Raw genomic sequence first — 23,849 nt, forward strand, 5'->3', positions numbered from 1 at the left:
CTCTCAGCACACAGCCAGCAGCCCAGACGTTAAGAAAAGAGACACACAAAGCTTGCAAGACGAAATAAAAACCCAGACCAGCAGCTCTTAAAAATGGGAACTCTTCATGCTGAAGATGTTCCTTTTTTTTTTTTTTTTTCTTTCATTAATTGCCTTATTTTAGCTGTTTCCAGACAGAAATAGATCGATTCGTTACAAAATGCAATAGTAAGAGGTAAAAATAAAGGCAAAAGCTATTTACAGAAACCAACGGGGAGAGTCTGGACAAAGGCCTCCAGACTTCTCACTTCTTTTTGGGTGATTTCCGGGCGCCGGATTTGGCTCTGGGTTTCGACCGCCTTGCCTTCTTGGGCTTGGATGTCTTCAGCGACTTGGCCTTAACAGTCTTTGGCTTCTTGGCTTTCTTGGGACTGGCCCTCGACTTCTTCCTGGCTTTCCTGGCAGCGGCTTTGGGCTTCTTCGCCGGTGACCTGGCTTTCCTGGGCCTCGCCGCCTTCTTGGGCGATGTGGACTTTCTGGCAGCCTTCTTCTTCTTCTTCCTCCCAGCCGGGGACCTCTTGGCCTTGTCTCCCTTGGCCAGACGGAAGGAGCCGGAGGCCCCGACCCCTTTGGTCTGCTTGAGGACGCCGGTGGTGAGCAGGCGCCGGATGGCGAGCTTGATCTGGAGGTCGGCGTGCTGGCCCACCTTGTAGTGGCTCTTCACGTACTTCTGGATGGACTGCCGGGAGGAGCCGCAGCGGCTCTTGTCGGCTCGGATGGCCGCCGCGATCATCTCCGAGTAGGTAGGGTGGGACGCCGGCTTCCGAGGTGCCCTCGCCCGTTTGGGCTTGGCGGCCGGGGCCGGGGCCGGGATCGGGCTGTCCGTCATGGCCAGCGTTTCTCCCGGTGCTGCGGTGGAAACCGGGACCTAGTCGGCCACCCGCGGTGGGGGCACCGGGGCAGGCTAAAAACAGGAGCCGCGGGCAACACGGGACGCCGTGCTGCTACTTCTGCCACCTCTGCCGCCTCTGCGGGCGCACCCGCGGCCGCCCCACATTTAAGGGTGTGGTGCGGACGGCGGTGAGGACTGCCTGTCCCCCGTGTCCCCCCCCCGTCCCGTCCCGCCCCGCCCCGGCTCACTGGGGTGCACTGGGCAGACAGGGAGGGACGTGGTGGGGACAGGGAGGGACACCGTGGGGACAGGGAGGGATGCCGTGGGGAAAAGGAGGGACACCATCGGGACAAGGAGGGACACTGGGGTGGACACCAGGGGATGGGGAGGGACACCGTAGGGACAAGGAGCACTCTGGGGGGGACACTGGATGGGACAAAGGCACTAGGAGGGATATCGGGGGACAGGGAGGAATGCTTTATGGGGACACTGAGGGGACGGGGAGGGAAAGTGGGGGGGGACAAGGAGGGACATGGCAAGGACACACAGAGGAATTTTAGGGGACAAGGAGAGACATGGGGAGGAACATCAGGGGATTAAGAGGGGGGCACTAGGCAGACAAGGAGGGACACTAGGCATCTCTCCCTTCCCTCTGCCCCAAGTCACTATGGTGTCACCCTGGGGTGGGTGATGGCTCCCTGTCACACTGCCCGCTGTCCTCATGGCACTCAAAGGGGTTGTGGGGGGTACTTTTTCCCTGAAAAAAGGCTCAAAAATAGGTTTGGCAGCTGTACCCTGTGGTCCAATGCCTCTGTCCCCACTCCTCTGTCCCATCTGCTCCCCACCAAGGGGCTTTGGGGATATCATCTCATCCCTCACGCAGGGTCACAAACAAAAGGCTGTCCCCTGTTTTGGGGACAGACAACTCTTTGCTGGGGGACAGAGCAGGGACATGAATTCTCATCAGCCATCGCTTCCCAGCTGGGTCTGCATTCAGCTGCCCCCGGGAGATTAAACGTGGCTGTGACCGTCGCCTTCCTGGAGGATTCAGGTGATGTTTTCCTCCTTCTGTCTGAAAAACATCTGGTTGCCCACAGACATGTAGTGCTGGGGGATGAAACCCGGCAGCTCGAAACATCTCGGCACATCCGATACGTGCTGAACACCCTCCTACAACACTGATGGCACCTGGGTGGATTCGTGCCACCAGCCAGGGACACGCAGGCGTAGGGAAAGGAAAAGGGGACCCTGGTAGGGGATTCTCTGGCCTCTCCGTGACACCCTGACCGGGCGAAGCACCCTGCGTTTTCTGAGCGGGAAATGAAGCGCCGTTGCTGGCTGCCTGCACGTAGGCACTCAGGCGCAGGGAGATAAGGCCCCATCTGGTTTTATTTGCATCCAGGCTTTAAACCGCCAGCAGCACCCGGGCTCGCCCGCCAACTGGAGAAAACAGAGAGGTGTGGGGGGGTGCCAAGAGCATCTCCGAGCCTCGCTCCTTCCCCGCAGAGCCTCCAAAAGAGAGGCAGCAGTTATCAGGGCAGCGCAGTGCCTGGGCAGGGAGGAGGACAAAAGGCTTCACCTTGCTGGAGCCAGCTGAAAATTGGCTGTCTTATCTGAGCCCATCACCCGCGCACCTCCTGCAGCTGGCGGGGACGCGGCCTCTCCGTTGTACATGGGGGACCCCAGCCCTTCATCCGGACCAGGTCCCTCATTTTTAGCAGGTCAAAACAAGGGAAGGTCGTAGGGGTGGCCGCAGTTCTTTGGGGTCCCCCATGGGCAAATCCTGGCCAAGGCAATCCCAAAGGTCCCTGAACAACCCCTGATGGTGGGGAGCATCCTTTTCACCCTGTGCGTCCTTAATGCAAGAGCAGCTCTGGAGCTGGAGGTGTAATGGAAATGCTGCATGTTTCCAGCATTAAATTGACTTTGGAGATTGGGAAACATTGCCCTATCACCAACCTCGGAGTTAGGAGCCTGGCAGAGGAATCTTCCAGTAATCCCAATGTCTTCATCCTCCTCCTCCTCCCTCCCCGGGCCTCATCTGACCAGCCCCCCTCGGGATTTCTGCACGTCCAGCCCAGGACTTCTTCTTAAATGGTCAAAGCACACACGTTGTGGACGTGCTGCGATCCACCGGGTACCGACCCACGCCTCGCAGGGCCAGGGCTGTTGTTTAACAGCATCCAAGCACACCAGGGGGAGCACGCAGCGCTCCTGGCGATTAACGGCAGCGAATCCATCCCGGCAAAATTTAATTCAGCCCGTTTTCTCTTTTCAAAGAGGCTCAAAACATGCAGAAAAGCAGCCCTCAGGCTGCCGAGCCCGCCGACATTTCGGCTGCCTGTCCCTCCCGTGGCCCTGCGGCCAGGCGATAGCGCTGCGGGACCGACATGGGGCCGGTATCGCCCTGCCACACGCTGCACCGTGGGGTGACGGGGCTGATCTGCAGCACCCACGCGTTTCGGCGCGATGCCTTTATCAGGGGCAGCAGCCCCAGGCCAGGAAAAGAAAAAAAAAAACAACAAACACAAAACCCCAAACCCAAACAAACACAGATAGCGAGCGCCTGGGGAAGGGGATGGCCGGCCAGTTGCATCCCCCGTGGGTAGTTAGGACCTTAGTTCAGCCACTGGGGACACGCAAGCGTGTTTGTTCCTAAAAATATGTGTGTAATGCTTTTGCCCTCCTAACTTGGTTCCTACAAATCCCTAACATGGAGATGGAGACCCATAGCCTGGAAGCTCTCGCCTTCCCAGCTCTGGCCACGTGTGCCAAACTCATCCCATCTTTAAGCCGGCATTTTGGGCATGATACGAGCCAGGTCCCACATCCCACCATCATTTCTCCCTCGTCCCAGCCCAGGCACAGCTCTGGCTGACGTAGAATTTTTGGACCGGTGTCATGATGGAGATTATTCCCCCCCCCCCCCCCAACCCAAATACAGAGCAGACAGCTGGATAACTGCTTTGCACAGTTTCCTTCAGTCTCCGTGCGGGGACTGGGGGTGCTCTGCTGCTCTCTAAGCAGTCAGCATTCCTGCGCTGGGAGAAACCCTGAGCAAACAGCAGTGCTGCAAGTCCTGCAAGCCCAGCAAACAGCATTGCAAAGTTCAGCACTGCATACCAGGAGGCGAATTCGGGTTTACCAGTTGTTGTAGAGGGTGTGCCGGCCCCAAAACTGTTGTCTGTGGGTTCTTCACACAGGAAGCTGCAAAAGTTGCTCCTGCTGCCATACCAAGCCCTGCCCTCGGTGAACACGTTTTTCTCAGCAAAATGGAAAGATTTTATTAAGTTAAGAAGTGAAGGGCACGGCAGAGCAGCAGCTCCCAGCTCAGGGCTGACTGCGCAACATGGCAGCAGCTCCTCTGCCCCCAAAATTGGCGGGTTCTCCCCGTCCCAAGGGAGGGCGGGTGGGGAGGTGCCAGGGGGTTGAGGCTCTGCCAAGGCAGAGCCGAAGCAGTCACTGAGAGCTCGATCACGCAGCCTCGTGCCAAGGTCTCCTCTTTCAAAGTCCTGGGCGAGCGCAGCTGCGGCCCCGTCGGCTCCCTCCTATGGCTTTGGGTGTCTTCTCCCCAGGCGAGCGGTGTCCTCGCTGTATGTCCCCGTGGGGCCGCAGAGACAGGGGGAAGAGAAGGCACAAAAAGTGCCAGAGGTGGCTGCACGGCCGGGAGCAACGGGGCTGGGGAAAGGGGGGAGAGATTCTCTTTTTTCTTAGGTTAGAAAACGCTGGTGATGTCAAAGCTTTCCCCCTCCTCTTCCCCTTCTTCCCGGGGGAAGACAAAAATTCCTCTATAAAATATAATTTTCACATATAAAATCCCAAAGAAGGTGCATGTAAGGAGCCAGTCCAAACAACGTGCTCAGATACGCAGGCGAGAGGGGGTTGAAGGGCTTCATCGAAAGCTTCAGTAGGGGCGTGAGGGGAGGCTGGCTGGGGAGGGGGGACGTTGTGCCAAGGCGATAACGGATGGGATTCAACCTCCCCCTCCCCACAAGTGAGGAACGGAGCAGATTAAAAACAAGAATAGATAAACAGACGAAGAACAGACCTAGAGAGAGAGAGAGAAGGAAAAAAATAAAAGGGGGGGAGGTTGGAAAGATCCCCCCCAGAGCAGAAACACCATCCCTTCTGCCACCCCAGGAGATGGCTGCTGGGTGACCCGCTATGGTCCCACGTGTCCTGGGACTGCTCCGTGCCCCGTGGCGAGCGCTGGTGGAGCAGGGTGATCCCAAGCCTGATGGCCGTGGCCCCCAAGGAAGCAGAAGTCCTGCTCTGGACAACAGGGCACTTGTGTTGGCTTCACAGCGTCCCGTCACCCCGCTCATCTCCCCGTATACACCAGGGATGCCCTGCTAGCACGTGTGGGAGGAGAGCTGCGTTGATGCAAACCCCACATTTCTGCGTTGTGGTTTGGAAACCACTTCAAAAGGTGAAGGCAGCAGAAACATCACCGCTGCAGGCAGCTGACTACCACATCACTGCTGCCGCGGTCACCAAGGTGTGAGGTAGAGCACCCCCACCTCCAGCCTGGTTCTGCAGGGGGTGCAGCAACATTTAGGGCAGCGTGGTGAGAAGGGGCTGGGGACCTTGGAGGGATACCGGGGACAAAAGGAGGGTCTGGGGGACATGGGTGTGAGACAAGAGCATGGGAAGCAGAGAAGGAAGAGTTTAAGCCCCTTTCAAGGAGGCCATCCCTACACCACCACGTGGAGCAGGAGGAACCTGCCTTGCCTCCATCCCTCTGTCAAAACGCAGTGGATCTCAGCCACCCGCACCCGGAGGGGACACGGCAGCTCCCCGGCGCTCACCGTTACTCGCTGACGCTGTTGCACAGTGATTCCTTCTCCTGCAGGGCCGCCATGGCCAGGCGCAGATGCTCCTTCAGCTGCTCGATCTCCCGCTCTGAGCGCACCTTAATGTGATTCAGCTCCGCATAGACGTCCTGGTATTTCCCTGAGGCAAATCTCTTGTCCTGCAGGGGAGGGAGAAGAGTCAGCAACCCTCACGCTGGTGTTTGGGTGGCGAGGTGAGGCCAGTGGGAGAAAGGCTAGCAGGTGAAGGAAGAACCAACCCAAGATCTGAACCTCAGCAGGAATTTTATAGGAGTATTTAACAGCCCAGGTTGGAAGGGACCTCGAAAAATCATTGGGTCCAATCTTTTGTGGGAAAAGGGAGCCTAGATGAGATTTTATTGAGTACCCTGTCCAACTGTGTCTTAAAACCTCCAGTGGCGGGGACTCCACCACACCCTTGGGGAGGTTGTTCCAGTAATTCATTGTTTTCAACATAAAATTTTATTTTTTCCATCAAGATGAAACTTTTCCCAGTGCAGCTTGTACCCACTGCCCCTTGTCTTCTGCACGTGGCTCCTTGTGAGGGGAGAGGAGCCTTTTACAGGCACCCTTTAAGGACTGGGATACTGCCACGAGGTCACGGTCGTTTTGTGAGCCAGCAGGGACAAGGAGCACAGGGGACAAGAGGCTTTGGCCCGAGCATCCAAGTGAACCAAGTCAAAGCCTGCTGCCTCCCAGCCCCTTTCTCTCTTCTCCTGTGAGGGCCTTGGCGTGCCCAGCCCTAGGAAGCAGGGGAGGAAGGCTCCAGGAAAGCACCCACCTTTTGCATCATCTGAAGCTCCTCCCGGAGGCACTGCACCTCCTTCTTCACGTACAGCAGCTCGTTCTCCTTCACCCGTAGCAGCACCTGGGCCGGGGAAAGAGGAGCCAGAGGTGACTCAAGGCAGGGGGAAGCAGAGAGCCGCAGGATGACCGCTGCCCCGGGCGCAAGCGCGGCGGTGGGAGAGGAAGGAAGAGGGAAGTGATGCGAGGTGCCCCGGGAGAGGCACGGAGGGGAAGCTTGCGCACCTCCTTCCTGCGCGGCTCCTGGCCGCCCCGCGGCTCCCCTCCGAGCCAAAATCGCCGCCAGGATGAGACCCCGTCAGCCCCGTACCTCCAGCTCGCAGGAGCTGCGCTCGTTGTTTTGTGGTCGGTCCCCGGAGCACCGCGAGGAGATGAAGCTCCGCAGCTTCCCGATCTCGTCCGAGAGGCGGGTCTGCAGCTCCTGCGGGCAAGCCACCATAAAATATTGGAAGAATATGACCAAAAAGGGGACTTTTAGCAGTCAGCTTAGATAGGGGCAGCCCCCAGTGGAAGGAAAGATGCTCTGTGGTCCCCGTGGGCAGGGAAAGCCCCTCTCTTGCCTGGTTCTTCCGCAGGAGCTGCTTCCCCTCTTGCTGGCAGCGCTGCAGTGTCTGCTCCCGCTCCTCCGCTTTCTCCGTGAGCTGCCCGATTTCCAGGCACTTCTGGGAGTACTGCTCGGAAAGCACCTGCAGCTCCCGCTTCAGGGAGTCCACGTCCAACCTGCCAAAGAGGCGCCGGGTCATTGCTGCCCTGCCACCATCGCTGTCCTTGTCATCAGCACCGCCTGCCCCCGTGCCACGGACAGGCTCTTCCCAAAGCCTCCGACATGTCTTTGCCACACTGCTCCGTGTGGATCCAGGCTTCATTCTCCACCCTCCCAACATGAGGATGGGGCTTCTGGGAGCTTCTAGTCATGCAGGAGCTTTGCATAACACACACAGAGGTATGAGCCTACAGCGGAAATGGACGCCAGGAACAGCGAGACCTCGGCTAGTGCTGGGGGGCCAGGCAGCTGCTTATTCCTCTGTGGATCAATCCTGCTTTGCTGGCACCAGGCAGGGGATAAAGCTCTCTGCCACATAGCTGGCTTTATGGCAGCAACCTGGCTGTCACCCACCACCCCTGGAGAGGCAGACACAGATGGGTGCGGTAAGACCAGCACGGGGCTCGGCGAGGGCAGCAGCACTGAGCAAGGGGAGCAGGAGAGGAGATTTCTTACTGGTGCTGCTTCTGGAGGGCATCCGAGATGGAGCCGCACTGCTGAAAGCTTCGTGTCCTGCCCAGCTCCTTGTTCATCTCCTCCCGGTGGGCTTTCTTCAGTGCTTCGATGGCTGCAGAGAGGGACAACGGGAGACATGGCATCAGGCTGTGCCTGCTCAGCACGTCTGGGGAAACCAAGCCAGGGGGCTGACCGAGCTGCTGCAGACTCAAAGACCTCCATCTGCAGTTCCTCCTCCTTCCCTTCTGCCCTCTGGGCTTCCCCCGCCTTCTCCACTTCCCAAGACCACCCAAAACACCCGCTCCTACCCGCTGCTGTGGCTGCAGCCTCCTCTGCGAGGAGCCGCTCCTTCTCCTGCCGCAGCCGCTCCAGCTCCCGCTGGTGGTGCCTCTGGAGCTCCTCCATCACCTGCTGGTGGGACGACTCCATCTCGGCCAGGCTGCGCTCGCAGGCCTCCTGCCGTGCCGGGGAAAAGGACAAGAAGCAGGAGGAGTGAGGGGCTTGAAGGTGCCAGGCACACGGACAGGAGGAAGGGCTGCACTAGGACGGGCGCCTTGCTGGGCTGATATTTGACTTTGCAAACCTTACTCCAGCCCAGGGCCAGAGACCACTTCCCTGGGCGGTTTGTCCCTCCTGAAAGCGAGGTGCTGCTTTTATCGCCAAACACATCAAGAGATTGAACATCTCTCTTTGGCCAAGGGGGGAGCTGGGCCAGACCCTTCCTCCAGGCCGCCCTGGAACAGCTGGAACCGCGTCTCGCTATTTGCCTTTTAAATGAAGCAGCAACCCCAGAACCGATGGAAACTGAGCCTCTTCTTCAGAAAAGTGACACCTCCCATTGCCACATGACTTGTCTGGGTGCCGTTAAAGAGCCCTTCTTCCCCAAAGCCTGGCCATTACAGACCTTCCCACCCAGCTTGCTTTCCTTTCTGGCGGCCCTGAGCTGCAGGACAGTTCTCTCAATGCCCAGCACTGTAGATAACTGGTGTTACAAAAAAAAAAGCACAGCAGGACATTCTCATCTCAGCCCCCAAGGCCCTTGGGAAGGACTTTTTTGCCACCTAACCGTGCCAGAACATTATTTTTAAGAAGCCATTGCATCCCTCAACTCGCTGTCCCCAATTCCTTCCCCTGGCACTAAGGTGAACACTGATATAAAGGGAACAACTGTCAGGCGATGTTAAAGCAGCACGCTGCAGGGACACAAGCCCTCCCTGGCTTTCCTTTGTGCTGAGATGCTGGAAGCTGGCAGCCGTCTTGCAGATTAAACAAGGAGAGGGATCAGGCTGGCCATGAACGTTGAAAAATCAATGGAGAATGAGCCCTTTTAGGAAAGGTGAAGTCTGGTTTTATGTATGAAGCCCTGGCCTGGGAGCCAAGTAATCAGGAAGATAAGATGCCATTTCTCCCCACTCCTTTTCCTTTGTTTATTTTTATTTTTTTGAACGTACGGAGGCCTGTGAGCTGTAAATGTTACCCAAGATCCCAGAGCACCTGAGAAACAGCTCCACGTGACTTGTGGTTTCCTTTATCTGGGCTAGAAGCAGCCAGCCCGTTGCAACGGGCGGCTCACCAGGAGCCCGAATTTCCTTCCCCCGGCCGCCTGCGACACATCCTGAAATCCCAGCAGTGTGCTCACACCGCTGCCTCCCGCCAGGAAGCGGGAAGCACCAGTTCCCCTGGCTCCAGCCCCTTTAAGGACGGGCAATACGCACACCAGCCTTTATGTAATTAACATTGATTACGGCTGAGCCCCCTTAGGGTCACCAAGGCAACCCAACGATTAGCGATACCTGCTTGGCAGTGAGTCCGGGCCATGGCATTTCCCATTTTGGGGCTCACCTGAGAGATGTACCCCCGGGGCACGTGGCTGTCCCCCTGGGATTTTGTCGCCTCCCGAAGGCTCTCGTTTTTGGCCCGGCAGGACTCCAGCTGCGCCCGCAGTGACTGGACCTGTGCCAGGGAGGGGAGAGAGAAAGAGAGGTGCTGAGCCCCGGGCAGGACAGGGAGGAGGTGGCAGTCTGGAAAGAGAGCAGCTTGGTAAAGTCAGCCCCACAGCCCTAGCCTGCTAAGTGCCAGCAAGGAGGGGAGGAGACGGACACGCTCTTCCTCCAGAGGAAGATCTGTGCCTGAGGATGCTTAGCTCCGACAGACACACACGCTGCTCTTTTCCAGGGCTCGGAGGCGAAGCTTTTGTAAGCCTGGGAGCAGCTCAGAAAGGAGGCAGCCAACGCAAACTGCAACAAAACGCAGCTCCGTGCAAGTGATGCCACCAGTGTGGGTGGCCTCGCTCTTCTGCGGAGCCTCCTGCTGCCAGGGAGGCACAAAGCCCCGGGGCACGCGCTAAGAAACCACCTCTCCAAGAGGACGGATGCTCTCACCTCCTTTTTCAGCGCCTCGTTGAGGTCTCCGTGGCTTCCCTTGCCCTGGTTCAGCAGTGCTGTCAAGGGCACCCGCCGCGAGTCCTTCAAGGGCAGGCGTTCCAGCTCCAGCCACTTCTTCTCTATCTCCTCGTTCAGCCGAACCCGCTGCTCCTCCGAAAGCGGGGTGGTGGGCAGAGCCGGCTCCCCCGCCTTGCGGGATGAGTCCCCCCCCGGGCCGTCGGTGTTGGGGACGCCACCGTCGGGGCTCTCGAACCACTTGCGCCTCTCCTCTGAGCGGAGAGCCAGATCCCGCTCCAGATCCTCGTGCTTGGGCGCTCGCTCCGAGACCCTCAAGCTCCCTCTCGTCCTCGGCGGGGACCCCTGATTGTGGGGGTCCTGCTGCAAGGGGGACAGTTCCACGTAGTCGAAGGCATGGCGCTGCCCGTCCGCCTTCCAGGGGCTGCCCTTGGCGCTGCCCTCGGAGCCCGGCCGCTGCTGCTCCTCTGCCCGCAGCGAGCCCTTTGTCGGGACGCAGTTACGGATCGTGTTCTCCTTGTTGCAGTCGGAGAGCCTGAAAGCAGAGCAGCAGCACGGGAAGGAGAGGTGCAGTGCGGGGACGGACAGACAGCCCCCGCGTACTGCCGGCCAAAACCCACAGCTCAGCTTTTGCTCAACCCGGCCTTGCGAAAAACACCGCATGAGCAGTTTCATCACGGTACTTGGCAGCTCTGTCTGAGTGCGTGGGGAGGCAGACTTTCCCCACGGGGTGCAGAGGAGCTGCCCTGAGCTCCAGCCGTGCCAGACTCCAGTGGGAAAGGAGAGGGGGCCCTGACACCAGGCAGCTCTTACTTGGTGACATCCGGAGCGCTGATGGGGCGCACGTTCTTCCTCAGTGCCTCGATCCAGTTGCGCCGGATGCCCGAGGTCATCGCCGACAGCGTGAAGATGGCATCCTTCGTCTGCAATGGGGACAGGACAAAGGCTCTGTCATTGCCTGCCAGAGGCATGGGAAGCTCCTGGTGGTCTCCCAGGACCACTGGGCGCCTGCTCGCACAGTATCAGCTCACCAAGAGCTTTTTACAAAGCCCTGCAGCCCCTCTGTGTTCCCCTGCTGCACCCACTGGGGATGCCACCCTCTGTCTTGGGCTCCTGGGGATGCACGGAGGGGCAGCAGGGGAGATGTGTTCTTTGTGGGGAAGCCTCTTTCACACCCCTCAGGAGACCATCTCCAAGCAAAGGCAAAAGAAACGCTGGCAGCAAGCAAACATGAGCCACCACAGGCCAGCTCTGGGTGCTGGGCATGCCACCGACCACCCTGCCATCCTGGCACGAGGTTTGCACTGCCCAAATCTCTGGATCAGAGACTGGATGGCAAGGGAGCAGCCGTTCCCAGCCGGCGTCCCTCTGTGGCCGCCGGGCACTCACGTGTATCTGGAAGCCGTAGTTGCGCTGCACCGCAAATTCTGTCACATCTGTGCAGGAGCGGAGATCGATTTCGCCATCGAGGTCATCGGCCTGAAAGCACAACCGCCCTCCAGGGCATAAATGCAAGCCCGGCTCTGAAAAAGCCCCAGCCACCTGTCTGCACCCTAAGGAAAGCATGGGCCACCTCTGCTCTGCGGGAGGAGGAAGAATTGGAGAGCAGAGCAGCCCTGCTCATGGGGGTCAGCCCTTCTCTTCACTCCCCACCATGACAAGCCCCCCATGGACTCTTTGGGATGAATGATGGACCAGGCTGAGGTCTCAAAGAGACCCTGGCCACCTCCGGCTCCTTTCACGAGGACAGGACACTCTCCCTCGCGTGGACACGAGGTGGCCATGCCAGCGGTCGCGTCCCTCTCCCCCTCACCACGTGGACGAGACCGGGAAAGAACAGAGGGTTCGGGAAACGCTGCCAGCGCTCACCTCCTCGGCGTTCGAGTCCCTGTAATATCTCAGGCTCGAGTCGGTCAGCACGAACCAGTGCTTCTTCCACTGCCAGCAGACCGGTTAGGGGGAGGGAGTGGAAAAGACAGGAGGGAAACGGATAGACGGTTACCGAGGGAAGCACAGGAACAGGGAGGGACATGCTGCTCCGCGACCTCTCAGCCTCCAGGCTCTTCCCCCTTCTCCGGTTCCCTTCCAACTCCCCCTTGCGCCCCTCAGCTCCGAGCGGTGCAGTGCCACCGGCACCGCACCCAGAGGTTCCCCACAGTGGGAGAGACCGAAACAGGAGGGGAAGGAAAAACCACTGCCCACACGGGGACCTCGTCAACAGGGCTGGGGCAAGAGGCAGGATCCAGGTCGGGCTTACCTCTCCTGGCTCGTCCAGGATGGACATCCATCCCTTCTTGAAATTGAGGAGATCTGGCTGGAGAAGAGAGGAGAATGCAGAGGGTTACTGTGTGCTGGAAGCCACAGGTCTCTTGTGCCAGAGGATGGGATCAAAGCCCTCAGAGGGGTGAATAAGGAGTGAGAAGAGCCCCACAACACTTTTAGGAAACACGTGGGGGTTTAGGACCCAGTGGCGGAGGAGGACGGGATTTAGCTCTCAGCAACAGGCAGTCATTCCTGTAAGAGGAAACAGGAGATAAGAGTAAAAAAAAAAAAAAAAAAATTAAAGGAAAATATGCAGCAGGGAGGTTTCCACAAGGTGCCTTGGAGATATTTATTCTGAGATAAGAGAGGGAGGCAGGGGCGAGGGGACTGTGAGGAAGGGAATGCCGCTCTGCCGCCCTGCCGCCGGACAGGCTGGGGTCGGAGAAGGAAGCGAAGAAGCGGACACACCTCGTCCCAACCCCGGGCATCCGTGCCCCAGAGGTACATCCCGCCAGCGACTTTGCCGCCGACCGCTTATTAAAGACACGAGCGGTTCGCAATAAACCAGCCCTCACCACAGCCGTGCAGGAGGCAATTTAACAGCTGTGGAAACACGCTGCGTTAAAATGCTCCGCCCGAGGCTGGAGACCAAACCGGAGTCACAACTGGAGCGGGAGAACAAACCCTCCCCGAGCTGCTGCGGGCTCCTCTCCTCCTGCAGAGCCTTCCCTCTCTGCCCAGCCTCGGGCCATGGCTACCGAGGATGAGCGGAGTTTCATCCTGTTCAACGCCTGCTAGAAAGAAGTTTTCCCCCCCTCTGCCTCCTCCGAACCTCACGCCACCGGTACGGCATCCCAACCAGTCTCTCTCCTTGCAGAAGCGCCACGCCGGAGAGCTGACTCAGGGGAACCGCTCTCCCTGGCTTCGCCCTTGGCCGAACAGGCTGGAGCTGCTCCTCCTCCCGACTCCACCAGCTCGGGAGGAGCTGCACCAGCAAATAAATCAGCCCAGAGACTCTTCTTCCAGGGCAGCTCGGGCAGGCACAGGGAGCAGAGGCAAAGAGCGGTGCTGGCGGCTGGGCACCAAGGGGGCCGCACGCATCCCTTCGGCCGCTCCCCCGGACCGTACGTCGTTGCCGTCCTGCGAAAGCGCTCTGAAAATTAATTCCTTCCCCGTGGTGGCAGCTCCACCCTTCTCGCCGTTATCCCTTCCAATCCAGTGACTTCAGCGCTGGCTCCGGACTGGGAGCGGCAGGAGGGAAGGAAAGGAGGCGAAGCGTTCGGCACGGCCGCCCCTCCCGGCTCGCACGTGTGCAGGGCAGGAGAGGCAGGCACGCTGGGCTCCCCACGGTGGGGGAATCAGCACGAGTGCTGTGTTTTCTCATTTTTCCATTTAGGAAAGTGTTTTGGGGTCGGCTGTAGTGTAGGCTCCGTGTCCTGGGAGGCCAGGAGGCAGCTCAGCTCAGGGGTGGAAGAAAAACAGACCGAGAGAGGGAGCAAAAGGACTTCTGGGGGGACTTCTGTGCAGGTCAGCTAGGGCTCATCTTATCGACGATTTACAATGCCAGGGCATTAATTGCTGAAATAATGAGCCCAATGTACACCACCGGGAAAACAAACTGGAAAAAGATCAGGCCGGCCCTGCCAGAGCCCCTGCCAACACTCGCTGCCCTATTACTGCCCTGCATGCATTACCGGGACCAGCAAATCCCTGCCGCAGGCTTCCCCTGAGCACGTGAATGTCACCGGGCAGAACGGGCCCTTTTTTCCCTGCCAGCCTCAGCTCTGCAACCACCTTTGCAGTATTTTTGCTGTAGCAGGGCTGGTAGCACAGGACAGGACACCGGTCACCACAGAAAGTGTGTAAAGCCACTTTTTTCCCCCTCTCCACGACCAAATCCAGCTTCGTCAGCTGGAGCAAAGAGCTCGGGAGACGAGCAGAGAACAGAGCAGGGTTTGGACTGAATCCCCCCTCGGAGGAAAAGGCCGGGGGCAGGAGGAGGAAACGGGCAGGAAAGCAGAGCCGCCGAGAGATCCGGGGGCTGGTCGGCAACCAGCTGAGATGCAAGGATGGGGCAGGATGTGTCCCCAGAAAAACATCCAGCCCTGTGGGTGAGAGGCAGGCTGTGCCCGGCCCTACACGGGGTTATACCCGGCCCTGCACTGGGGGGGACAGCACCAAGTGACTGGGGACACAGGTGACGTCCAGAGGGACTGGGTTATAGCACGGCAGGTTGCAGAGAGCCGGCTGCCTGCTCCGGCCGAGGAAGGGATACAAGGGCCGTGATAACAGCCTGCAAGTATCTGAAGAATGTAAACACCAAAGAAGGAAAGGGGATGGGGTGGGAGTGGAAGAATCGCTCCCGGGTGGTACAAGGGAGCCGGAGCCCTGGGTGAAGAAATGGAGGAGAAGAGAAGGCAACAGACTGAATCTGAAGGATGGGAGGGACGGGAGGACCTTGCCTCGGCGTGGCGGAGCCTGACCGGGCAGAAAGCCCGGAGCCGACGGGGATGGGGTGGTCGGTCAGGTGCGCTCCCTCCTCCGCCGTCCCCGCGCCTCCTGCTCCTCCTGCTCCCTTCGGGACTGCAGGCCCCGGAGCAACACTTCCCTGACCACGGCGGCTGGGAGGAGGGACCTCTGGAGGTCACCCCTGCTCCGTCAGGGCCACCCGCAGCAGGTTGCCCAGGGCTCCTTCCTCTCGCCTGCTCCCCACCGCGGGGATGGCAGCGGGGTTCTCGGCCTCCCCAAAAGCACGCTTCCTCCGAAAAAAAAAAAAAAGGGAACTCGCTCCGCCAGGAAAGGGCTGCAGGCCAAAAGACAAAGCAAACCACTCTGGCTCTGCTTAACAAAACCCCTCTGGGGCCGGAGGGGACGCGCAGCCCGGCCTGCCACCCGTGTGTCCCCCCCGCTGTCGCACCCCGTCCCCCTGCCACCGGCGTGGCGAGCCTCAGCTGCTCACGCGCCCACCGGGGGTGCCTCCGCCTGTCCCCACGCGTGTGGGGCTGCCACTAAAGCCACTCCATCACCAGCCCTGAGGGGACGGAGGGCAGCCCAAGCAGGGTGACGGAGAGAAGATGGTGGCAGCAAGGCCCGAGCTGAAGCGGGGGACCCCCCGGTGCCGGACTCACCGTCATGGCGGGGGCGCGGCGGGAGCGGGCGCTGGCAGCCAGGGCGGCGGGGCGGCTTCAGAGGCCGGGTGGTTCCCGTGGCCCCACCATGCCTGCCTGAGTTTTTCCTCTTTTTTTTTAATTAAAAAAAAAAAGTTTTTCCTCCCACCCCAAACTTCCTGGGAGGACCCAGCCGGGCCAATGGGAGCCGCCCCGCAGCGCGCAGCCAATGGAGCCGGCGGGGCGGGTGAGGCCGGCGGGCCCACGGAAGGACAAGTTGTGGGGCTCCTGGGGCGACGCCGTGACCCCCGCTTCACGGCCCCCTTCGTGCCCAAAAAGTCCCCGCTGCCACCAGGAGACAAAGGAAGGAAGGCAGCTCAGCGAGGGCTTCAGGCCCAGGTGTGCCGCTCGCCCCCCCGCTCCCCCTTCCGGCCTCGCGCCTCAGTTTTCCCATCTGGGAAATGGGCATAGGGTGGCAGGGCTGGGGGGTGACCCCCGCCATCCCGCAGGGTGTGACAGCGAGCCCAGTGCCCAGGAGGTGACAGCGCAGGAGGCGGGCAGCCCGCTGTGGTGCTTGGTGTGTGCCGAGCCCTCCCAGCCCTGCTCCCGGGCCTGGCCCCCTACCTTGTTGCGTCTCTCACCGGCATTCGGCTGTGGGCGCTGGCTGCCCGAGGAGCTTTGTGCTGGGAAGGTGCCTCCACCCGGCTGGGGCTGCGGGGAGAGAAAGCGAGAGCTAAAGGCAGGGGGGTTTAATCCCCTCCTCGCTTCCCCAGGCCCCACCGCCTCCCTCCCAGCGCGGGGCAGAAGGAAGCACCCCAGTGCCAGGAGGGCGGCGCCGCTCCTCACACCCTGGGGAAAAGGGGATGCCGGAGGAGCAGGAAGGCTGTGTGTGCACGTGTGTGTGTGAGTGTGCAACTTAATTCTGCCCTGGCCAGTGAGGAAAGCTGCAAACAAGGTCAGCACCCTGCTCTGTGCAGGCAAAGATGCTCGCTGGTTTTAAACCTGGCAGCAGGGTCCCCCACTAGCTCCGGCTCCTGCCTGTGGTTTCACTCCTCTGCCATACTCACGTGATAAATAGGAAGCTTCTTGCTCCCCCAGTCACTTTCCAAGGGCTTTTCGGGGTTGTTTGAGTCCTGGGTGCGCTCAGGCGCCTTCCAGTCGTCTTCCAGCTGCTGCACTGGACTCTCAGGCCTTCTCCAGCTGTCATCCGGCCGTGGCCAGACATCTAGACATCTCCCAGGGCTTCTCCAGTCCTTTTCCAGCTGGTGCATCAAGTCCACGTGGCACAGGGGTTTCTCCTGGAGCTTCGAGTCCTTCTCTGGCTTCTGAGCTTGGTGGGCATCTCCACGGCCCTTCCAGTCCTGCTCCAGCAGGCGCGTCGGGCTCACAGGACGCAGGGGCTTCCCTCGGCCTCTCCAGTCGCCGTCCGTGCCCTTCCCGGGGAGGGGAGGCTGCAGTTTTTCCCGGAGGCTCTGCCAGCCACATTCAGGCTGTTTCCCGGAGCCCCTGGCGTGCAGCGGCTCCCCCGGGTTCCCCCATCTCCTCTCTGCCCCCTGTGCTGGGCCAACTGGGGAGATCTCCTTTTGGCTTTTCCACGTGCTCTCTGTCCGTCCCAGGGGACTCGAGGAACGTGGGGGCCCTGCCCGGCCCAGCCTGATGCTATCCGAGCCCTTCCCAAAACTCGGGGGGTGTAGGGAATCCCCCCAGCTCTTCCTCTCCGGCACTTTGCCCACGCTCCCAGCCTGCCAGGCAGCTCGGCCCCTCTCCGCTTGGCTCCTCCAGTCTTTCTCCGAGCGCTGGGGAGGGCTCGTGGCCCCCCCTGCCCTCTGCCCCAACCTGAAAGTGGGGCTGGGGGAGCGCGAGCTGCTGCTGCCCCTCTCCAGCTGCCGAGTGGGGCTCGCAGGCTCCCTTGGCTTCCTCCAGTCCCTCTCCGCCCGTGGAGATGGGCACACAGGGCGCAGGGGGGCTCCGGTCCTCTCCGGGTGCCGAGCTGGGCTGGGGGAGCGCCGGTGCTCCTTGGGGTCTCTGCTGCGCTGGTCAGGGTGCCAGGAGAGCCGCTGGCCCTAGGGACACAGGGGACAGAGAGCAAAAAGTCCTCTTGGGAGCAAAAATGCACTTGTGAGGGACAGCAAGGAGGGAGGTAAGGTGGGATGAGGGCTGGGAGACAGCTTGGTCGGGTAATTCCCCATATGAAAAGTACTGCCATAACTGCACCCCGATGCACAGAGGCAGCCTGTAGCAAAGAGAAACCTCTCGAACCCAAACGGGGAATAGGGGGAAATGTGGCAGGAGCAAGCAGCCAGGACTCACCTCCCTGGGCAGGCTGGGGCTGGACTGCCTCCGACCTAGCCGGCCTTTGCTGGGTGGCACCGGGGTCCTCCCGTCCAGCCGCTCCACGCGGCCCTCCTCCAGGGCCTGGAAAGCCTCCAGCGTCTCCGATTTCCTGCGGGCACACGCAGCCCGTCCGGCTGCTGCCCGAGCCCGGCTCCAGCCCCACACATCCCCAGCTGGGGGCACCCCGATGGCACGTGGGGACACCCCAGTGTAGAAACCCCTCGCTTCTCACCTGCGCTCGCAGCCGAATATCCTCTCCACCTCCACCCGGCCAGGGCTGAGCGTGCGGGAGCCGCAGCGGTCGACGGCATCCCCATGGCCGAGGCGCTTGGGTTTGGGCAGGTCCGCCAGCACCGTGTACTCCTGCCTCTCCAGCCCGCGCCTCCCCTCCGTGCCCCCGCCGCCGGGGTGCCCGTGGGGCTCCCCAGCCCGGGAGGAGGACGCCAGGCACCTGCCCGCTGGGATGCCGGCGGTCAGAGAGGAGCTGCGGCCAGGATGCGGTGGGGAAGGAGCCCGGGGAGGGTCGGGATTTCGGTGCTCCAGGGAGAAATAGGAGCTCCCTGTGCGGTGCTTCGCCCGGCTCTCCTCGGGCTTCTGGCTGGCGGGACCTCGGTCTGGGATGGGGAGAAGGGTGTTATTGGGGGAGGTACGGGCGATGCGGGATGCCGCCACGGCAAAGCAGGTTTTGGGGGAGAGCCAGGAACGGGAGGGCAGAGGGAAAACCCAGGCTCTCTGCAGGTGGGGACAGCATTGCAGAGCAGGGGCACAGCAAACCATGCAGGGAGATAACACCCGGGGGACTGGGATTTCACAGTCAGCACACCAAGAGGTGCTGTCTCACAGGCTCCAGGCCTTAACCGTTTGTGATTCCCGTATCAAAAACCTCCTAGGACCAGGCTCTGGCTGAAGCGATGCTATATTTAGAGACCTGCTGTCAACTTCAGACACCCCCAGGTGGAAAGCAAACCAGAACCAGGGTCTAGCACGGGAGCAAACCAAGTGTACCTGCTTTCAGCGGGCAGATTTCTTTCCTAAAGCTCGGGGCCTCTGTCCTCACCCAGGATCCAGAGGGAAGGGGCTGACCCCACCTGGGTCTCTCTGCCTGCGGCGCCCGCACCTCGTCCTTGCGGCCCCCGTAGCTCATGGCATCCCGCTTGCCCGATCCCAAAGAGCTGTCCCACAGCCTGGTCATTTCCCACTCCTGGGAGACAAGACAGGGCAGGTCTCTGCAATGGGGGCAGCAAGCTTGTGGGCTGGAAGGAGGCAAAGAGGGGTTACAGCTCAGAGCCGCTGGTGAAACGGGACCGGGAGAGGAGCATAAGGTGGTCTCAGCCCCAAATCAGCTGGCATGGCACGGAGTGACACAGGAAAACCCGCATGGGGGAACCCAGCAGTGAATCTAGGGGCAGAGCCTGCTTTGTGGGATGAAGGAGCTCAGCTGAGCCCCTCTGCCATCTCAGGAACTTCTGAACGTGCTCAGCGGACGTGGCACGGAGGTGACGAGGGGCTGGGGACGCTGAAACAACCCCCCCCAAGAGGGACGCCCATCTCACCCTGTAGAGCGCGGAGCTGGCTTCGGCACGGCCGCGGGCTTCGGTGCTGGTTTCTCCGTGCTCGCCCTCGGCTCCGGGGCTGAGCGGGGGACGTGCCCTGCCCTGGTGCCAGCTGTGGAGCGGGGAGAGAGGACAGCCGGCGGTCAGCAGAGCCTGGGGACGGGCAGCAGCACCCAGGGACAGCCCAGAGGAACCCGGGCAGAGGGGATTGCTCAGCCCTTTTGCCCGGGCAGAGCATCGGCAGCATCGCGCCCGATTTCCCCCTGCTCTCGTGGCTTGGCTCCCCTCTCCCCCCACTGCATCGCCCGCTCCGAGGGGCTTCCCTAGAGCATGGTGGCTGCCGGTGGCACTCACCGCGCCGCCCCGTCGGCTCGGCCCACGCAGACGTACACCTCGCACCGGGGTGCTACGATGCGGACCGCGTCCCAGGGCCCACCCGGCTCTGCGTCGGTGCCGGTGCTGCGCCCTGCCACCTCCACGGCATGCTCCTGCGAGGAAGAGGAGGATGCAGCCGTGCCGTCACCGTGCTGAAGACGAGGATGAAGGAAAACACAGCTCCCTTGGGAAACACCTTGCTTCTCCTACCTCCTCCGAGAGCAGGCTGGTTTCGGAGGCTCGCAGAGAAAGCGCATGTGGGTGTGGGCTCAGGGAACCCCCCTCACTGCTGCTGCTCCCTCGCCACCCAGACAGCCCCGGGAGAGGACACAGCGCCCAGAAAGAGGATGATTTCCACAGGGAAGGTTGCAGCCCCAGCCCCTGCACCTTGGCATCTCCCCCCGGTTACCTGCAGGGCTTAGGAGCAGCGGTGGGGTGCCCGCGCCGCCCTCCCTCCGGCATCTTGCCCGCGCCGGGATTCGCTCAGAGGCAGCTCTGAGCAGATCGCAGGCAAAGGGCTGCAGTAACCTTAGAGGGCCCACAACCAGGGGTAGAGGGCACGAAAGAGAGCGGGAGGCTCATTACTATTTCATGATCCCAGGCCAGTCGCTCTGGGAGGGCAGCGAACAACACGAAACCCTCCGCGAACATGAAACCGGCTGACGCCTGGTTGGATGCGGCTTGCCGCAGCCAAGCAGCTCTTGCTGAAGGACCGGGTTGGACTGAGGCATCCAGAGCCCCAAATCCCATGAGATTTATCCCCTTCCACCTTCCCTCTGGGAACAGCTCGCTGCAGCAAGGTCTGCCAGGACCGTATTTTAGGTGAGGTGGGCTGTGGATGCCAGAAGGCATCAAGCAGAGATTAAATCCAGGGTTGATCCCTGCTTTGCCGATCCCCTTTCCCCTGGAAAGCCCGGCTGAGCCTTTGTGTTAGGGATTTCCATCTCTGTGAAGTCCCGAGGCTGAACAAAGAGGCCCTTAATGCAGCATTCATAGCCTCCAGGTGGGATGGAGGAGCTCACCTGGTTAGCGTGCTGGTGAGCCCCTGCGGCGCGGAAACAGTGCTGGCACAGGCTCTTCGCGAATATGTTGGCCTCGAAATTGGCACAGGGCACGTCATCCACCGAACGCGACATCACCCATAGCGGGGACGAGGATGCCGTGGCCACCGGGCTGCGGGGAGCAGCCCGGAGGAAGAGGAGGAAGGAACGGCAGCGGAAAGGCAGAGCTCTCAACCCCCCCAGGCTCAGGCTCCTGTGGAAGCACAAATGTTATCCGCAGGCTGAAGTTTGCTGCTCTTGGCTGGCAAGGCTGGAATCGAAGGGCATCCAGATGAGAGGCCATCAGCACGACCCACATAATTACACATAATAAAAGGGTATGTTCCAGCAGAGGCCTTTTTTAGAAGGGGGCACTGCTCTGCACCCTCAAACGACTGCTGACACAGTCACTTTGGACAGAGGGAACAACACTCAGGTCCTGCTCTTTTCTTTGCAGAAAGTTTTCTGAATTCAAGCCCTGTTAAAAGGCACAAAAAGGAAATCTTTCCTTGTGCCTGTGTTGCTCATAAAGAGCAGCCTAGGAAATTGGGAAACCCACTAAGGCTTTTCCTAAACTTATTGATCCCACTAAAATATTTGAGACCTACGGGATAGTTACTCGCAACACTGCAAAGGGCAACAAACATTGCTAGCACAGCAGCCAGGCTCCACGCGTATATCCTGGCTTTCCCTCAAGCATCCTGCACATCATCGCCTCCTCTATCCCTCTGGGTTTGAGAAGGAGCCCTTTAATTCGGGGATCCGTGCCGGGAGGGCTCTGCTTAACTTGTCCCAAGAACAAGAAGGGCAGGAGATCAGTGTGGGGATGAGCCCAGCATCCCTGGTGTGAGCGTGCCACTGCTCCCCTAAACGTGGATGCTCGAGCCAGAGCAGCTGACCGAGACTACGTGCCAGCTGTCAGTGGCAGAACCGAGCTGTAATTTGTCTCTGCCGGTGCTCTCGTTTGCAGGACTGCAAATTGCGTGCACCAGCGCTGCCCTTGCAGTCTCCCTCCTTGCACTGAGGCAGGTTTTCTTGACTCAGTCACACCGGACGTGAGCCTAGGCACTCTCCTGCAAGGAAAGCAGCAAGAAACAGCCCCACATCGCTGTCCATCCCTGCCCACGGTGTCTTTTTGCCTGATGGGCAAATCAGCGCTCCCACATCCCATGGGGCGCTTGGGGCCTGCTGCCAGGGTCATGCTGCGCCCCCCACGGCCTCTGACACACATGCATACAGCCAGGCAGCCGGACACGCTGCTCCCAGTGCTTCCCAGTTCTTCCCAGTGCCCCCAGTACCTCGACTCCCCCACGGCTCCCAGCACCTCGCTGCCCGCCGAGCTCCCCCTTGAATGAAGCTCGCCGTGGGAACTGCGGGCAGCGCGGCCACACCCCCTCCCTTCTCATTGGCCGCCACCCAACACTCGTTTGAATACCGCCCTCTGATTGGCTGGATGGCGGCGCGCCGGCGCCACGTGTGCTGGCATCCACGTGTCGGGGGCAGCGGGCGGGCGATCGACCCGGGCCGGGCTGGGCTCGGTGGCCCCGGGGCTACGGCTCGCCCCCGGCCCTCGGTCCCTGGTCCCCGGTCCTTGCCCTGCGCCTCCCCGCGGCTCCATCCCGCCGCTCCCCCCGCAGGCATCACCCCAGGAGCGGGTTAAGGAGGGTAGGGCCGGTGGGCAAGGACCGGGGTAGCCCAGCGTGCCCACAGCCCAGCTCCGATGTGGGGTGGTCCCCACCCACAGCACTCCACTGAGAGCTTTGGTCGATCTGGGCATCACCCATGAACCCCGTGTGGGCCTCCCTCAGCCTGTCCTCGGTTGCTCCTGCTACAGTTCCATTTACTTCTCTGCCTGGTCCTGGTGAGCATTAAAATAGAAACAAAGCCCAGTTTTGCTCCATTAATTCCCCAAAGTTCTCGTCTCTCTCCCCAGTTCCTTTCTGGAGGCAGCACTGGATACAGCCTGGAGCTCCATACGCTGCTTAGGAGCAACGAGCACAGAGCAATGATTAACACAAGCTCGTGCACGCACCGCAACTCCATCTTCTGTGCGCCGAGCGCCAATTCTTCCACAGCCGTCTGCCCTTTTTGGCTCCCGGTCTGCTTTTGATCCTCTCTAATCCCATTTATATTTCTGTGTGGAAGTCACAGGCTGGTATGAACCGTGATGTGTCTGGCAAATGCTTAACTCACCAGCTCGTGTAGGGGAGGTCGTATCCCCCACTCAACGTAGCCCAGTTCCACCCCGTGTGTAACAGAGACACCGGGCCAGGGAGGACTCAGGAATTCACGTTACAAAATCAAGCTTGGATCGATCAGATGGAGAAATCAATACCGCAGCCAACAATACTGCTGGTTAACTCCGTGTAGGATTTAACATTTTTTTTTGTTTGTTTTTTGTTTGTTTGTTTTTTTTCATACACCTATGTGAAAACAGCTTTGAGGAGGAACTAGAAGTTTTCAGAGCGTGGAGAAGCTGTTGGAAATTTCAGCTGACGCTCGAGAAAGGCTCGGAAATTATTAGGGCCAGGGAAACAAGCGAACTAAAAGGGTGATTCTCCTAAATCACCTGGCAGTAAAACAACAAACACTTCAGTGCTGTTGAGGCCACTCAGCATCCCATCAGGATTATAACGAGGTGATTCAGAGCTGCCCCACTGCGGTTCCAGGCTTTCTGTGAGCCAGAAGAGGCAACCCAACCCCAAGTTCACCCTCGGCATTTCGGCAGGCTTCACAGCTGTGACAAGCACAGGAACTGCAAACAGCGGCCATTCCAGCGCCAGAGCGAACTCCTTGGGGACAAAGTGCGGTCACATTCTGCCCCCGGTCCCCCCGCGAGGCACCACACGCCGTGCCGGGGAGCAGGGAAGGCTGCTGCGTGACCCCAGCCACCACAGCCCCAGCGCTGAACCAGCCCAACCACGATTTCAGACCCTCACTGCTTCTCATTCACTCGCATCTGCATTATTATTTTTTGCATTACCCCTTATCCTCCTCCCCAACACACTGAAGGGCTTCTCCGTACATTTGTGTGTGCACACGTGTGTGTGCAC

General features: G+C 60.2%; 2 protein-coding genes across 7 annotated transcripts; both read right to left on the reverse strand.

Moving 5' to 3' along the window:
- Positions 1–85: 85 nt before the first annotated feature.
- H1-0 (H1.0 linker histone) lies at positions 86–3,985 on the reverse strand. The gene has a single exon (XM_080576783.1). The coding sequence runs from the start codon at positions 866–868 to the stop codon at positions 284–286; it is 585 nt and encodes a 194-aa protein (XP_080432909.1). The 5' UTR covers positions 869–3,985; the 3' UTR covers positions 86–283.
- Positions 3,986–4,129: 144 nt separating this feature from the next.
- TRIOBP (TRIO and F-actin binding protein) lies at positions 4,130–22,193 on the reverse strand. Of its 6 annotated transcripts, none has more exons than XM_080576773.1 (22): positions 22,095–22,193; positions 20,779–21,010; positions 19,736–19,869; positions 19,382–19,493; positions 18,834–19,029; positions 18,061–18,442; positions 17,805–17,937; positions 16,562–17,557; positions 16,119–16,205; positions 12,383–12,439; positions 11,995–12,063; positions 11,515–11,604; positions 10,939–11,048; positions 10,108–10,660; positions 9,569–9,679; positions 8,035–8,182; positions 7,727–7,838; positions 7,068–7,227; positions 6,818–6,928; positions 6,485–6,571; positions 5,680–5,843; positions 4,130–4,549 (listed from the first exon to the last, which is right to left on the reverse strand). In XM_080576773.1, exons 2-21 carry the CDS (start codon positions 20,890–20,892, stop codon positions 5,682–5,684), a joined length of 3,924 nt encoding a protein of 1,307 aa, XP_080432899.1. In that variant the 5' UTR covers positions 20,893–21,010; positions 22,095–22,193; the 3' UTR covers positions 4,130–4,549; positions 5,680–5,681. The 6 variants fall into 6 exon arrangements, with proteins under 6 accessions (XP_080432899.1, XP_080432898.1, XP_080432903.1 ...); XM_080576772.1 differs by having other exon boundaries at positions 4,130–4,919; positions 22,095–22,192; XM_080576777.1 differs by lacking the exon at positions 16,562–17,557 and having other exon boundaries at positions 4,130–4,919; positions 22,095–22,183.
- Positions 22,194–23,849: the final 1,656 nt, after the last annotated feature.

Source organism: Anser brachyrhynchus (genome assembly GCF_964034855.1).
Source record: "Anser brachyrhynchus genome assembly, chromosome: 1".
Taxonomy (NCBI): Eukaryota; Metazoa; Chordata; class Aves; order Anseriformes; family Anatidae; genus Anser; species Anser brachyrhynchus.

Bases quoted from the DNA above. Each gene is read 5' to 3' on its own strand.
- TRIOBP (XM_080576773.1), bottom strand. From the start codon at position 20,892: ATGTCGCGTTCGGTGGATGACGTGCCCTGTGCCAATTTCGAGGCCAAC. The intron at 19,494-19,735 runs GTGAGTGCCACC...CCCGCTCCACAG, and splicing joins CGAGCCGACGGGGCGGCGCG to CTGGCACCAGGGCAGGGCAC. The intron at 9,680-10,107 runs GTGAGAGCATCC...TCCCTGGCACAG, and splicing joins ACGAGGCGCTGAAAAAGGAG to GTCCAGTCACTGCGGGCGCA.
- H1-0 (XM_080576783.1), bottom strand. From the start codon at position 868: ATGACGGACAGCCCGATCCCGGCCCCGGCCCCGGCCGCCAAGCCCAAA.